We start from the raw sequence: 15,506 nt of genomic DNA on the forward strand, positions 1-15,506 counted from the left end.
AATAAGTAAATCTTTTTTTAAAAGAGGTAATATTTGTAGATGTCAATGATTGGAACAATAGAGTAAATCAGTAACAAAAAAAGAAAAATCTGTACATTATTTCATTTGCATTCCTGGTTATATATTACAATGGAAAGATAGGAATTAAAAATTCTCATAACTTTTTAGATGATGCAATCTATTCTTCTTCCCTTCGTTCTGCCAATTTACCTGAAACTTACTTCTAGTACATTTATTATTATTATGAGCAATATTATATTGCTGTAGCATACAAAATGGGGGCATGTCTGAATATGAATTTGGAAAAGAATGTAAGAGCCAGATCTTGGAGTACTCTAGATGCCACTCTAAGAAGCTGGAACAATTAAATCAAGAGCGATTTGTTCAATTTTATGGCTTTGACAATTTAGTATGCATATTGGGGAGTTTTGGTAGATGTGAATCAGTGGAATAAATATAAAGACATGAGGGCAATAATGAGGTCTATAAATAGATTCAATTAAAAGATAAGGTTTGAATTAAAGTGAAATGAATGCTTTCAAATAGGAGAAACTATATTAAAACATATGGGGATAAAATCAACAGAATTTAAATTTCTTTAAATAAGCAGGTAGAAGGGAGAGAAAGAAAGATGGAAGTTCATTAACAGGTTCCCAGTGAGGCAGAGGGTAAACTGTGGTTTTACCCATTACAAAGAAAAGCAAGTTGGGAGGAGCAAGTAAGGAGTTTAGGTTAAAAGACGGTGAATTTGAAGCTAAACATATACAAGTAAGCCTAAAGTTGCAGAAAAGTCTGAAATGGAGATATTGAATTGGGTATCTTCAGAATATACTGCGCAGCTTCAATCTTGACAGTGGTAATATCTCACCAGGACAGAGTATAGAATAAGAAAATCAGAGGGTTAGTAATGGAGTCTAGGAACACCCAAAATTCATTTGGCACAAAGAAAAAGAAAACACAAGGAAATCAGAAATCAAAGGTGGAGAATATGGAGAGAACCAAAAGATGATTTTATTGTGGAATCCCAACAACAGGTAGATTTAGTGAGAGATGAAGTGTTAAATAGCACTGAAAATTCTAGTCTGCGAGGACTCAAATGGTTTTATTAGTTTAGCAAGGATAATGTCATCACATTAACCAGAGCATTGGTGATGTGGTAAGGACAGAAGCCTTATCATTGTGGGAGGGAAAAAGTGATGGTAAACACTCCACCATCCAGAATTCTGGATACAAAAGTAATGGGGAAAATATTTCCAACATGAGGGGAAAAGGTTAGTAATGAGAAAGAGAACAATACTACAAAGCAGAATAGATGACTAATTAAGAAGGCAAAACCCAAAAAGATAGTCTTTAAGAGAAGGAGAAACAACTATGAGAATAACAGAGATGGTTATGAATTAGACAAGAACACAAGCTATTTCATTTCCTTTCTTTTATCCCCAGCTGACTTGCTTTTGAAGGATTGTCTGTATTTTACATTTCCTCTCCTTTCACGCATTTTGTCACCCTTTAGTTTTTACTTCTGTCCACTCTTCTTAAAAGTCTCTTTTATAAATAATTAGGTGCAAGCATGCACCATGATGTCTAGGGTGCCACTTGAGATACCCAAACACCATTTTGGAATGCCTGGGATCAAACCCAGCTCTTCCCTCTACTAATGTATATCCTAGGAAGCAGCAGTTAATGGCCCAAGTACTTTGATCACTGCCAGTCCATGACACACCTCGGTTGAGTTTCCTGCTCCAGGTTTTGTAGTATCCCAAGTCCAGCTGTTTGTTGTGGGCATTTGGGGAATGAAATCAGTGGATAAGAGATTCTCATTCATTCTCATTCTCTCTCTCACTCTTGCTCTCTCTTTCTTTTCTCTCTCCCTCCATCTCTCCCTCCATCTTAAATAAATAAAATAAATTTCTAAAAATGCAAATTATTATCTAGATGACAAATTCAATTACTTGGTGACCACCAACTTGTTAATGAAATGGTTTCTTTTCCTGCTATTACTCATTTTTTTTTTCCTTTTTATTTGTCTTTCCTTGCATTTTTCCCCAAATATAAATTTTCACTCATCTCTCGAAGACAAGCTCACTGACTCCTTGATTCCACCACTATCTTCATGCATAAGGCATCATTCATATATTTTCATCCTTGTCCCCATATGGAGCCCCAGTTTTACAATGAGAGCCACATAAATGTGCCATTAGCACTATAAATATTTCTCAAACAAATCTTGTCTTTCCCCTCCACACTATTTTGCCCCTCCAAACTATTTTTTTCATTTTTCTTCTTAATTTTTATTAAGACTATCAACAATAGGTCTCAAGTATATAATCAGATAAACTTACTACTGTCATTAAATTATTTCTTATTTTTCCTGGCCCAAAGCTAATCAGCTGTGAAATTCCATTAAATCTGCACCTGCAAAGGTGTTCACATAACTCTGTCCTTTCTCCCATGACTAAGATTCTAATCTACTCAAGATTCTAATACATGTCAAATACTTGCAGATGTTCCCTGGCCAACCTGGCTAATTCAAATTTCTGCTTTTGTAGTTGATCTTTCTAAAGTAAATATCTGCTTGTTATCCTATACTGACAATTTCCCATTGTGTCTTATTACATATGGATTGAGGTACAATTTTAAAACAGAAGCTTTTAAAACTTTTAGCTCAGGTTATGTTAGTTAATATCAAGTTCTTAAGACATCTGCTCTCGGATATGTCTTGAAAATTATCACCATTTTGCTTTTCTCAGTTACCTATGTCTGATACATCCTTCCTACTCATTGTTAACACAACAAAACCCTCTCTGTTATTTAACGCTTACATCTAAAACCAGGTTATATAGTAAACATTTTCATTTTCCCTAGAAAAGAAAAAAAATTAAACTCCGTGGCAATTTATCTGTACTTAGCTCTCCACCCTGATGGCTTTTACCCTTGACCTGTAGATATAGGGGAAATTTTTAATTGATAGTGAAAATTGAAGTCTATTTAGTGACTCAACAAAGAGTCACATTTTTCTAATGTTTAAAATTGCAAAAGAACTATATCAACACAATTTTTTTCTTGATTTTGCAAGTTGTATGTGATCCATAAATATACATTCAATGAAAATTATTAGGAAGTTGCAAAATGCCAAGCAAATGTAAACTCATAAGATGATACCATGTTACTCATTAAATACTAAATGTCGACAAAGAAAATATGGTTTAAAAGCAGATTTAGAGAAAACAATTTACATTTGGTATAAATTTGCACATTACAATAACATAAAAGTGATTATTTACCTTCATTAAGTTTAAAACAATCACAAAATTAATAATTTCCACTTAATATTGCACATTTCCAATTCAAACTTCAGTTTACAATGGTTTCCCACTATTTTAAAACTAAAAATAACTCCCAAATCACTTTATTTTTCTACTTACATGTGAAAGACTATAAAGTGAACATGTTGTAAAGTACGATAAATGTTATAAGATTTAGGATGTTAAGTAATAACATGGGATTTGGGATGAAATTGACATGGATTAAAGGATATTTCAAATAGTTCATGGAAAATAAAATTAAAATTATTAGTTTATTTTAATGCAAAACATAATTTGAAATCCACTTATAGATTTTTTATAAAATGAACTTTCCATGGACTTTTTGAAGACTGCTCCTAATAATATATTTTCAGGTGTAACTTACTGTTATGGGGAAGTAAAGGATGTGCAAACTAACAAGTAAGACAGGTCTCCACTATTTGTTCATAATTTGTCATATTGCTAATGCCCTACCTGAGATTAATGATATTTCTAATAGCTTTAAAAGGTTTCTGCTTATTCTATTTTATAGTTGCTGGTAAATCCAGTACACAGAATTATATTTAAATTGAGAATTAAGTTGCACAGTCTATCATGAACAAGAGACAAAGTAGTTGGTGCCAGTAATTTGTTTTTATAAACAAACTGTATTTCTACTTCTGTCTAAGCCTGCAAAGCAGGTCTAGTTAAGTCCAGTAAAAATGTTTGGCCATACTCTAAAGTTGGAGAATCTTCATGGCTAAAGACTGAAGAGTTTAGTAATTTATGGATCAGTTTCAGTTCCATCTCTGTGTAATCCAGTTTGATCTGAGTATCAAAGTATGTACATCTGTATTTCCACCCTAAATATCCAAAAATTCAACTGACTCATCCTATGCATAGGTCACTTCCCAGTAATTTATTCTTTATTCTTTAACTCAAATCTAGACTGTCTTCTGCATAATGGATATCTAAGGTTCAGTATCTGAAAAAAATTCAAGGAGAAATTCATCTACCATTATTTGGACACTATTGATTTTACCCTTAACTAGAGATTTTGAACATAACTTGGCCTCATTTTTGTTCTTGCTTTCAACACATACCAATGCCTTGGCATTATGTCCATTACTATGTACATGTACTCCAGTATTAATGCCTGGGTTGATTAATTAATTAATTTCTTTGTCTCTGTATTAAGACCCTTAGCTTTTTTGTGATACTATGACATTAGACATTCTAAAGCAACCACGGCATATTCTACCTTATGCCAATAAACAATGTCAGTTGCAGAAAATGACACCAAATAGAAGGACATGCTTGTTAATGTGTTTCTGAGGTACTTTCAAAGACACTGAAAATATTATTTATTTAATTCCAAATTTCTAAAGGTGTTTTTGAAAAGTGCAGTGTCCCCTACTCAATATCTTACAAAAGGCATTTCCTAATTTGGCATTATTCTTGCACAGACTGACTGCTATTCATGTGAGTTGTATTAGTCAAAATTTGGTTTCCTCAAGTCCTCATCTCCAAAGGCAAAATGCTGAATCTTGGATCCTATTGCATACAGATAGTTACATTTCTACAATTGTTAAAATATGAACAAGCAATTTGACCATTAATTACTATTGGCATTAGGGATACAAAAGCAAAGCCTTGTCAACACAAATGCTACAAGTCTTGTGCAAAGCAGCTTTGTTTTCACATCAATAAAATAGAAAAATCAGTAAATAAAACTCAATATGCACAAAACAATTAATTAGAATAAAATTCTTACAGAAATAAGTTATACTCATGACATCTTTTCCTTTAAGCTTCATTTACCTTTTTTAGTTGAGGCAGCACTAACCTCTTCTTTTCTTTCGATTTCTGTAAATTCACATATCAAAGGAATAAAAAATGGATATCAGAGATGCTAGATTGATATCCTACAGTATTATAAATCAGACGATAAAGTTTACCAAAAGATAAAATGTATCTGAAACTTGAAAGTAAAGTAAGTGCAGAGAAAGCCAAAACATAAGGAGCTTGTATGCTTTCTCAAAAAAGTTATCTTAAATAACATAGAAATTTTCTTCTAAGGTGGAATTCCATGGTGATTAAATTATATGCTAATTTCAGTAGTGATCGGAGAATTTGGTGGCTTAGCCTACAAAATGCAATCTCAAATGAAATACAAATTTTAGGAACAAGGACATGAACATTTTTGTTTTAACCTTTGTGCTGATGACCAACAGTATCTGACCTCAAGATTAGAGAGAGAGAGAAAAAGAGAGAGAACAAGACCAAGTTGATCCAAGGTTTTTTCAACTATCCAGTATGCAAAATAAGAGAGCTCCCATGAAGAGATAATCTGAAATTATGATCCTACTACAAAATGTTAGATCTCAAGTCAAGGCTTCTTTCTAACTTTTGTGTGGTTCACAGGAAAATAATAAAAATAATGAGCTGATGAATTTCCTAAAAGTCCTATTGTCCTATTTATTTGTTTTATGAATTTTGTATTATCTGACGTTGTTCTCCTGTGCCATCTTTTTTATTTTAATGAATATTGTATATGACTCTTCACCCACGTACACTCAACAGTTGAAGCTCTGGAACAATTGATCAATAACCATCTTCACACTCCTTGTCATCCCTGTGCCACACATCCTGGGCCGTGACAGAGATCATGTGTCATCCCTTTCAGGTTTGATCCCACAATGTTAAACACCTTGAAGGTCATAATTTAAGCCCAGGCAAGAAATCATGCAATATCTTCTTCAAATTGCCTCAAGACACTGAGCTCTACTACTGATCAACACCTCTGACTCTTCACTACTTTCCAATGAAGACATTAGATCAGTAGTTTCCAAAATTTGGCAAGCATCAGCATCACCTGGATGACATTTCAAACAAAAGATGGGGGGGGGGGTATTGTAATGCAGTGTATTAAGCCATCCCTTGAGAGGCCCGTATCCTATGTTGGAAATTCTGGTTCAAGTCTCAGCTACTACACTTCCTACCCAACCTCTTGCTAATGCAGCTGAGAAGCAGCAGATGATTGCCCAAGTACTTTCCTTGCCACCCACATGGAAAGAAGACCTGAATGGAATTTTCATTCTGCTAGCCTCGGCCGGGATCAACCCTGGCTGTTGGGGTCCTTTAGGAAATGACCCAGTGACTGATATTTTAGCCTCCTAAAACCATTTCAGTCTGGTGTTATTTTGAGTATTGTTTTGAGTATATTCCGACAGCAGTTATCTGTGAAGCGGATAGTGATTCTATAATTTATTATCCAAACTGAGTAAGTAGTTGTAGGTGCTAGTAACAATTAGTTTGGAATAATACACTAAACTAAGACTGCCCTAACTCAGATATATATGTGACATGGAAAATGAGTCCAGACATACCCCACTTGCTATCAAACCTGCTGATTCAGGCCCACAGACCTTTATCCTAAGAAGTTTCCAAGCCAAAGCTCCTTCATTGAATCAAATAGAATCATTTGTTTATGCTAAGACAAATTCTTCCAAATACTCTTCTAACATTATAAAACTGAAAAGATTCAATAGTATTTTTATTTTATTTCTACATACTGACTTCTTCTGAATGATGCTGACATGTATTACTAGATCAAATGACAGATGATATTTAGACACTTAACTGTGGTTAACAGATAAGCATAGGGTTGGTGACTGAGCAGACTATAAAATATGTGTAGCATTCAAGTCAAGTAATGAAAAATTCATGATATTTCCATATAAATTTAGATCTCCAATTTAAAATGACTAGACTTTGCTTCAGATTTCATCATGTGTGACTTTTGTTGCTCAGAATTCAAGCTGACCACTTGACAGATTGAGTATGCATGTGGAATACATGATCAGATCTCCAAAGTCCTTGAAATAGAATGAAGTGATTCATGGCAGTGTTTCTCAAGGTCTTGAAAAACACTGTTTGAAGTGTTCACTAATAAAAAGGAGATGATGCAATCAGATCTATTCAATACATTATGTCGACTTCATTCCTTCTTGAAGATTCTCCATGGATGATGTTAAAATTTGAAGTGCCCTGCCTTCTAAAAGTGTGCTTGTTCTGTCTTCTCCTGTTCGGGAATGACTAATCATTTACTCTATATTGTTATCTCATGCATGGAGATTCATACGTAGAGGGCTGCACAGAAAACTGGGTGTGTTGAAGCATTTTTGCATATATTATGATAGGCAAAACTGTTGAGTTGCAGAAACTTAAAATCTAAGTTTGGCATCCCTACCTAGTCCTCAGCACTCTTCTTCCACCCATGCTAAACTCTGATGCATTGCTTTAAATGTGGAGGTATTAAGTGTCCTCCTTAGAACTGAACTGTTGAACTTGAAAGCTTTCCTTTTCTTCAAGTTTGTGGTACAATGAGAACTTCTAACTTCAACCAAGACAGCTCCCAAACTCATCCATGCCTTCTAATATTTTTTTACAATGATTTTAGCTATTTCCCCAGGACCTAGAGTCACCACTAACTCAATCCAATTTATTTTCTTTAATCAATTTATTTTCTTTAATCCAGCATTAATATACCCCATAGTACACCCCATAGTATATCATAGTTATCAGTAAATATTCAATTTATTTTCTTTAATCCAGCATTAATACAAATCATCATTGATTTTTTTCATCAACTTGCTCATACTCTCACCTATTCCTTTAAAAATCAAATCTTAAAATTATACCACATAAACATTTGATTTATGTTAATTCAGGTACATGTCTTATTCTTTCGTTGGTTGTCATTCTTTAATGAAACATAATATTCTAATGTACAGGTCATATTACACAAAACTGTGCACTACACTATATAGATAGTTTAAGCATTAGTATTAGTAATTATTTTTATTTTTTGACAGGCAGAGTTAGACAGTGAGATAGAGAGAGAGACAGAGAGAAAGGTCTTCCCCCAAGTGGCCGCTGCGGCCCGTGCGCTGCACCGATCCAAAGTCAGGAGCCAGGTGCTTCCTCCTGGTCTCCCATGTGGGTGCAGGGCCCAAGCACTTGGGCTATCCTCCACTGCATTCCCGGGCCACAGCAGAGAGCTGGACTGGAAGAGGAGCAACCGGGACAGAATCCGGCGCCTCAACCGGGACTAGAACCCAGAGTGCCGGCACTGCAGGCGGAGAATTAGCCTAGTGAGCCGTGGAGCCAGCCATTATTAGTAATTATTAATTTCACAGTAGGCATTGATGTTACAAATGCCCAACTATATACAGAAAAAGAATTCTTCTTTTGTATAGTATCAATGCCAAGATAGTTTTTACTTGGAGACATGGCTGGTCACATTGTTACCAAATATTTAAATAGTTTTTAAGTTATCTCTCACTAATCTTGTTGAAAGATAATATCTTTGTCAAGTCCAAATCTGTCAGTCTTAAAGGGGATTGAACATTAGTTCTTTTTGATAATTTTATATGGGTCTATTTGTTAATTTCCTGAAAAAGATGCTGATCTCCTCAAACCTGATAGACAGTGTTTTTCATTGATAGAAGGATTTGCATATTTTGTTTGTAAAAGACTTCTTTTATATGTCACATTTTTCTAAGAAGAAAGTGTGAATTTTCAGTGTTATGTTCAATCTTAAGTTCTCTGTAAGTAGTGCAAAATTATCTACTTTATTTATATACTTATTTAACTATGGATTTCTAAAGACTAAGTATTGAAATATTAAATACTCCATAATATAGAGTTGCAATACGCTTTACATTCTAATAAAATTTATCATGGAAATATAAAAGGAACTTTTGGTTCACGGTAAATCTTTCTTCTAAAGTCCTCAATGTCTCTCTGAATACTGCTAACTGTTAAAAAAGACATTCCTAACCAAATTAATCAATATATTTTTAAATTGTCTTCATATGTATATACATATATATAATACAGTGTCTCAAACCCCAGCATTAATTACAATATTGATTTGTTTTATGTTGAGTGCAATTATTAATATCCATACACCTCTGACCCCAAAAAAATTCTAAATGCACTTATATCACTCATGTAACTGAGATTTAACCATAAATCATATATACAATGCTTACAGAAGTATAGTATCTTTTCCATTATACACAAATAACTTCAATTAATGGCAATCTGTCAGGAATTTCAACAAATTAAGAAACTCTAACAAAGAAATTGTAATTTCTCCCTAAGCATATTGTGAAAATTATTAATGATGTACACTCCATAGTATATCATGGTTATCAGTAAATATTTCATAAACTGAAGGTAGAAACCTTAAAAGAAAATTATGACAACATAATAGTACTAGTTAATAAAATTTTGCAAGTGGCACATTGCATTAAATAAATTACTTTCTTGGTAGACAAATTAGGTTGCCTATTGGTTTGATGAAGTTATGATTCATCAGTTAATTAAATAATTCATTAGATTGTGTTTTAGAAATTGTAATGAGTTTTATTCTGAAAAAGGAAAACAAAAATAAGATAATTCAAAAAGGTTGAACAAATTAATATTGAAAAATTAGAACTCTACAGCTACATTTTTCAAATGAATTAACAAAAAAGATAGGATGAATAATTTTCAATATTATTTCACCAATATTATTTCAGAAATAATCATCTGGAGAAACAGTTGGTAGCCTTGCCTCCAAAACTGTCATCAATATTGTCTATAGCAGAAAGCTCAAATGAATATACTGCTAAAATATGCTCTTTTTAAAAACCTCGTTCACATACTTGCTTTTGCTTGTTTTTCACTTGGAGCTGTTAATGACAAGAAAGAATAAGTCTACATTAATTATAAGTCTACTTATCTCTTTCTAAATAATTTAAAGGTTATTTTAGTTGCTTAAAAGAATGTATAATTTTATAAACTAAATAAAAACTTGGTCTGATAAAAATTGGTACAATATTCTGCCATTTCATCTGGAGTAATCTAAATATATTCCAAGAACTCCACATTTTGTTGTTCTTTCGCTTGATATCCATGCATCTTCTTCCACCATTATTTTTCCATTTAATTAATTATAGATCCTACATGTTATATACAAGGCAATATATTTTCTCAAAGTGTATAAAATATTAAAAAAAACATAGTTAATGTCATTGGTCACCCAATGGTTTCAATTTTAAAAACACAGAGATGAGGGACAGAGTTGTGACATAGTGGATTAGGTTGTAATTTGCGATGCCTGCCTACAGTCCCATATCAGGGCTCCGGTTTATACCCCAGATGCTCAGCTACCAATCCAGCTGCGTGCTAATAAGTCTATAAAAGCTGTGGAAAATGGCCCAAATACTTGGGTCCCTGACACCCATGTGGGAGATGTGGATGCAATTTCTAGTTCCTGGGATTGGCCTTACCCAGTACTGGCCATTGCAGCCATTTTGAGGAGTGAACCAGCTGATAGAAGTTTGAGCTCTACCTGTATCTCTCTCCCCGCTCCTTCTCATTTGCTCACTCTCTCGACCCACCTCTCAAATAAATAAAATAAGTCTCTAAAATAATAAAATAAAATACTGGGACAGGCATTTGCTCAGTGGTTAAAATGTCTGCATCCCATATTGAAGTGCCTGGTTTCCATTTTCAGCTCTATTTCCAATTTGCATTTCCTGTTATTGCACACCTTGGAAGACAGCAGGTGATAGCTAAAGCATTTGTGCCCCAATCAACACGTGGAAGACCCAGACAAAATTCCAAGCTCCTGGCTTCAGCCTGACCCAGTCCTAGCTGTTACGGACATTTCAAAGATAAACCAGCAGATGAAGGATCTCTTTCCATCACTCTGCCTTTAGAGTAAATAAATTAAAAAGAAAAAATACAGCTAATTATTGCTAAATTTCTACACTGAAACCACATCCTTTCACCTTCTGTTCACCTTAAGTGAACAGAAAACTAAGTAGCAATTTATCCTATTTTGTCATGTTCTATATTAGAAAGTCATTTTACCTATAAAAATGGGCTATACTAATAATCATCCTGCATGCCTCTCCATATTTCTGTCATATATGCTCTATTTTAGCTTTTTCATATGTGTGTGAGAATAAGGTATGACTCCTTGTGGGAATGTGCTCCTGAGCAAAGAGGCTGTTCTTTGCAAAGTAGGTGAAACACGCCTTCCCAAAGGTGAACTGGCAGGACTGTTAATGTGAAGTGTGTTGATTCTTTTCTGTAAATTACTAATAGAAACTCATTCAGATTTCAAATTTCTAAAAATATGATTACTTCATTCAATGTTTCTCCTTTGACCTGATAAACCATTTTCTGTTTGGCAGAATAATAGGCAGTTACAGGGTAAACACATAGAAGAGTCTCAATCCTCTAATTTCTGATGATTGACAATGCTTGTAATGGTACATTAAAGTTGTTATAAAGGTAAGGAAATGATGCTGTGGGAACTAATTGGAGAAACACCTGAAAAGGTTTGGATTGCCTCAGAATGTTTCACAAGTGTGGAAGAAGAATAAAAATATGGCATTGAACTTGGATTTGGTATGGTTTGTGGAAGAATTGAGACTAAAACTATATTTTCAATGTCATTTACATAATATTAAATTAATGCTGTTTCTATTTAACTACAATGAAACAGGAGGAATAATTAATGAATAACATAGGAGGCTATGACTGCTTATATACATACCTAGAACACAACCAAAAATATAAATGAAATTCCTTTAGCAGCATAAACCAGAAAAAAATCAACAGGTGGTGCCTTAAAATGAATCAGCAGAAAAAAGTCTCAAAAATTGTCATTTGAAATGACAAATAAGGCAGACTAAATACTAGAAGTTTTAAGAAAGCCACTTCATACCCAAACCAATTGTATCACTTATCATTTTTGCTGATTGACTTATTTGGTTGATCCAATTCAATTTTCTCCTTTAGAATGTAAATATATTCAGAGGAAAAATCTATGCCTACTTTCATAGCAACTCTCTGGAGTAATCAAAAAATTATTAAGAACATTATGAATAGTAAGAGAATATTTTGTTGCTATTTGAATATTTAACTTTTCAAAAGCCAAGATACATAAGATGCACTTGCAGAAGGTGTTTTGTTCTAGATTTGTTTTCTTTCTGTTTGTTTTTTTTGTATTAAACTGAAACAATGTTTCTCAAACACCTCACAGATGAATCCACTGGGAGCATCTTATGAAGCTGCAAATCAGATTCAGTAGTTCTGGATAGACACGGAGGTTCTGCTCTTCTAATAACCTCTCTCTGACCCTGCAGCTGCTATTCACAGAGTACACATTAAGTAACTAGTGTATAGAATATTATTTGGATTTCACTCTCTAAAATTGCATTTTGTTAAATCTCTGTCAATAACTTGGGGGAAAAATGACAGATGCAAGTATTTCCTGCCCTGTACTGTCATTGATCTTGCCACTTGTCTGAGACTGTTTCACTAATAAACACTGGACAGCAGGTGGAAAGAGTCCAATAGCGTCAATCCTACTTACCCGCATGCTCCTTCTTTGTTGATTTTGCTGTGACAGTCAACAAAAGAAACAATATTAGTATTACATGCCACCTAGATTGTAATCCAGAATTCAATTGCAAATTAAACAATACAATGAAATTAAATGGATAGAGAAATTTTAAAAATTACCTGGTTCTTCATGTTTTTCCTTTTTTTCCTGTTCTGAAACATATTATTGTTTTCTTACTATTATTGTTATTACTGTTATTCCAATTTCACATGTCACACCACAATTGGTTTAAAATTGAAAACCCTGCACATGCTGATGCTGGATTGCAGGAATTCATAGGTGTCATGAAAAGACTAAGATGTAGACTTAGCATAATTCTTCCCATCCATTTCCCTTAGGAGTTCCCTCCTTGAGAAACATCAAAGTACTCTGAATATTAGAGAAATTCAAAACTTTCATGGATATTAAACTAGAAAAACAAACAGTGGATGGATATTTTCCATAAACTATGGGAAAATATAAATTTTCTATTGTATTAAATCAACAGGAAGTAAATATGGGATTAATAGGCATAAGCATAATTATTGCAGCTGTTAACAAAATAATTCTCAGGATGACGAACATGGAAAATTCCACATGGACTTCTCTTCCAAAGATCTCTTCTCATCTTGAAAATGCTTTTACCAAGCTAAGGCAAAGGCATAGCTGAGATAGTTTCAGGACACTAAAAAAGAGTAAGGCAAAGAGGGAAGCATAACACACTTGGCTTGTTTTCAAGACAAATGCTCTTTGTGGCATCCTCTTTAAATAGTGTTTCTTTTAAGGAATACGTTTTTATCAAAAATCTATGAGACAAAGTATGGTTCTGGTTTTAAGATTAAGCTTGCTTTTACATTACAATAAGAACTCATTTTACATGAATTTCAGTCGCTAATTTTAGGAATATTGAATGCCAAATAATCTTCTGTATCATCACATCAATTTCTCAAGTACACGATTTCATTCATCAGGTTAATTATGTAGGAATAATGAGGAAGTTAGCCACTTCTAAGATAGCAAGCAGGTAATGAAACAGATGATTTGACCAAGTGGTACAGTTCAACAGGAAAATGTTTTATGTAACTTAGCTTAAATTCAACATAGTAAGAACATCACCAAACATTGTCTTGCAAGCAAGGATTGAGGTGAATGTATTTATTTCACCATTGAATTGAAATTCCAGTTACAAAATATTTCTAAGAACTTTGTAATGACAGAAAATACTGGAAGCAAATTTAGGTATGCTTTAACTCTGAACACTAGTAATATGTGAAATTCAGCATTAAAATAAAAGCCTTCCAATGTTATCAGAAAGCCATCAGATGAGTAGATATCTGTGCTAATTTGGAAAAGGAGAACACTAAAGTGGGATAATTCGGGGCCAGCGCCGTGACTCACTTGGTTAATCCTCCGCCTGCTGCACTGACATACCATATGGGCACTGGGTTCTAGTCCTGGTTGCACCTCCTCCAGTCCAGCTCTCTGCTGTGACCCGGGAAGGCAGTGGAGGATGGCAAAAGTGCTTGGGCCCCTGTACCCGCATAAGAGACCAAGAAGAACCACCTGACTCCTGGATCCTGGCTTCGGATAGGCGCAGCACCAGCTGTAGTGGCCATTTGGGGGATGAACCAGTGGAAGGAAGAGCTTTTTCTCTGTCTCTCTCTCTCACTGTCTAACTCTATCTGTCAAATAAATTTTTAAAAATTGGATAATTCGATAATTCAATATGTAGTCACTGATCTTATAAACATAAGTGAATTTATCCTTCTTCAAGGCTGACAATATATGGCCAATGATTGATTTTAAGCTTTTTAGGCATTCATTTTACTTGTTATTTTGAAAAAATACAAATTTAAGAAATTTACAAAATGTGCAGGAAGGTTTCCATGTATTTTTCAACCTGTTTGCCTTGTCATAGTTTACTTTTATATTGAAAAAGGAAAACTTTGAGTAGTAAAAATTGTAAAAGCATAAGCAAATTAAAATACATGGTGTGATATATAATTGAATGTAGCAATCTTGAACACAAAAAATTTTAAATCAAATTTAAAGACACAAAAATAACAATAATAAAAACAATTCTAGATGATAACCCAGATAACTCATCTTAATTTAAAATAATTAATCATTATTTTGCAGAAAAGTATTTTTCTATTACTGTCCAAGTCACAATTCACAGAACATCTCAATGAGAAGCTGGGTTGCAAATGAATGTCTCAGAAGGCATGTTTATTTATCACAAGCATCAGTGTGCTGAAGATTGTCAGGAAAGTCCACTGTCCCTGCTGGAACTTTTAAACCACATAGTCTACAATAAAGTGAAGGCCTTAGGGTATAAATGTAATATTTTTCAAATCTACAGTGGTCCAGCATTTTCCTGCTGGTGAAATGGTTTATGAAATGGTTTCTGTATCCTTGTGCCAGTACTCATCAGTAACCATATACAGACATAACTCTGACTGAACCAACAGATACTTCTCTATAGATGGATTGCTCCCCCTGGCTGAGTTGTAGCATAATTTCATGATCGTCTCCACAGGATACTTTAGAGCATTTGTATGACATAAAATATCTCCACAACCTAACTTTTTGCAATGCTAAAACATACATAAGTATTTTTGCAAAACGATGGGCATTTTAAAATATTTTTTTACGATAACTGAAATCTTCAAAGGTCCACATTCCTGAAATATGCTTATTTTAATTCCTGATTGAGTATAGGCAAGTTGTTTTGTGCTTTCATTTGTTAAATGTATCCTATTTTCTGCAAA

General features: G+C 33.8%; 1 protein-coding gene across 1 annotated transcript in view; it reads right to left on the bottom strand.

Annotated features, from left to right (window-relative positions):
• LOC133756651 (triadin-like) overlaps positions 1-15,506 on the bottom strand; it is a 284,878-nt gene that overhangs the window by 193,562 nt on the left and 75,810 nt on the right. The window contains exons 7-9 of the mRNA XM_062187259.1: positions 12,727-12,753; positions 10,001-10,027; positions 5,106-5,150 (exon numbers count right to left, since the gene is read on the bottom strand). Of these exons, the coding sequence (XP_062043243.1) occupies positions 5,106-5,150; positions 10,001-10,027; positions 12,727-12,753 (99 nt within the window). The remainder of the gene's footprint in view (positions 1-5,105; positions 5,151-10,000; positions 10,028-12,726; positions 12,754-15,506) is intronic.

This window comes from Lepus europaeus, chromosome 3 (assembly GCF_033115175.1).
Source record: "Lepus europaeus isolate LE1 chromosome 3, mLepTim1.pri, whole genome shotgun sequence".
NCBI classification, from domain to species: Eukaryota; Metazoa; Chordata; class Mammalia; order Lagomorpha; family Leporidae; genus Lepus; species Lepus europaeus.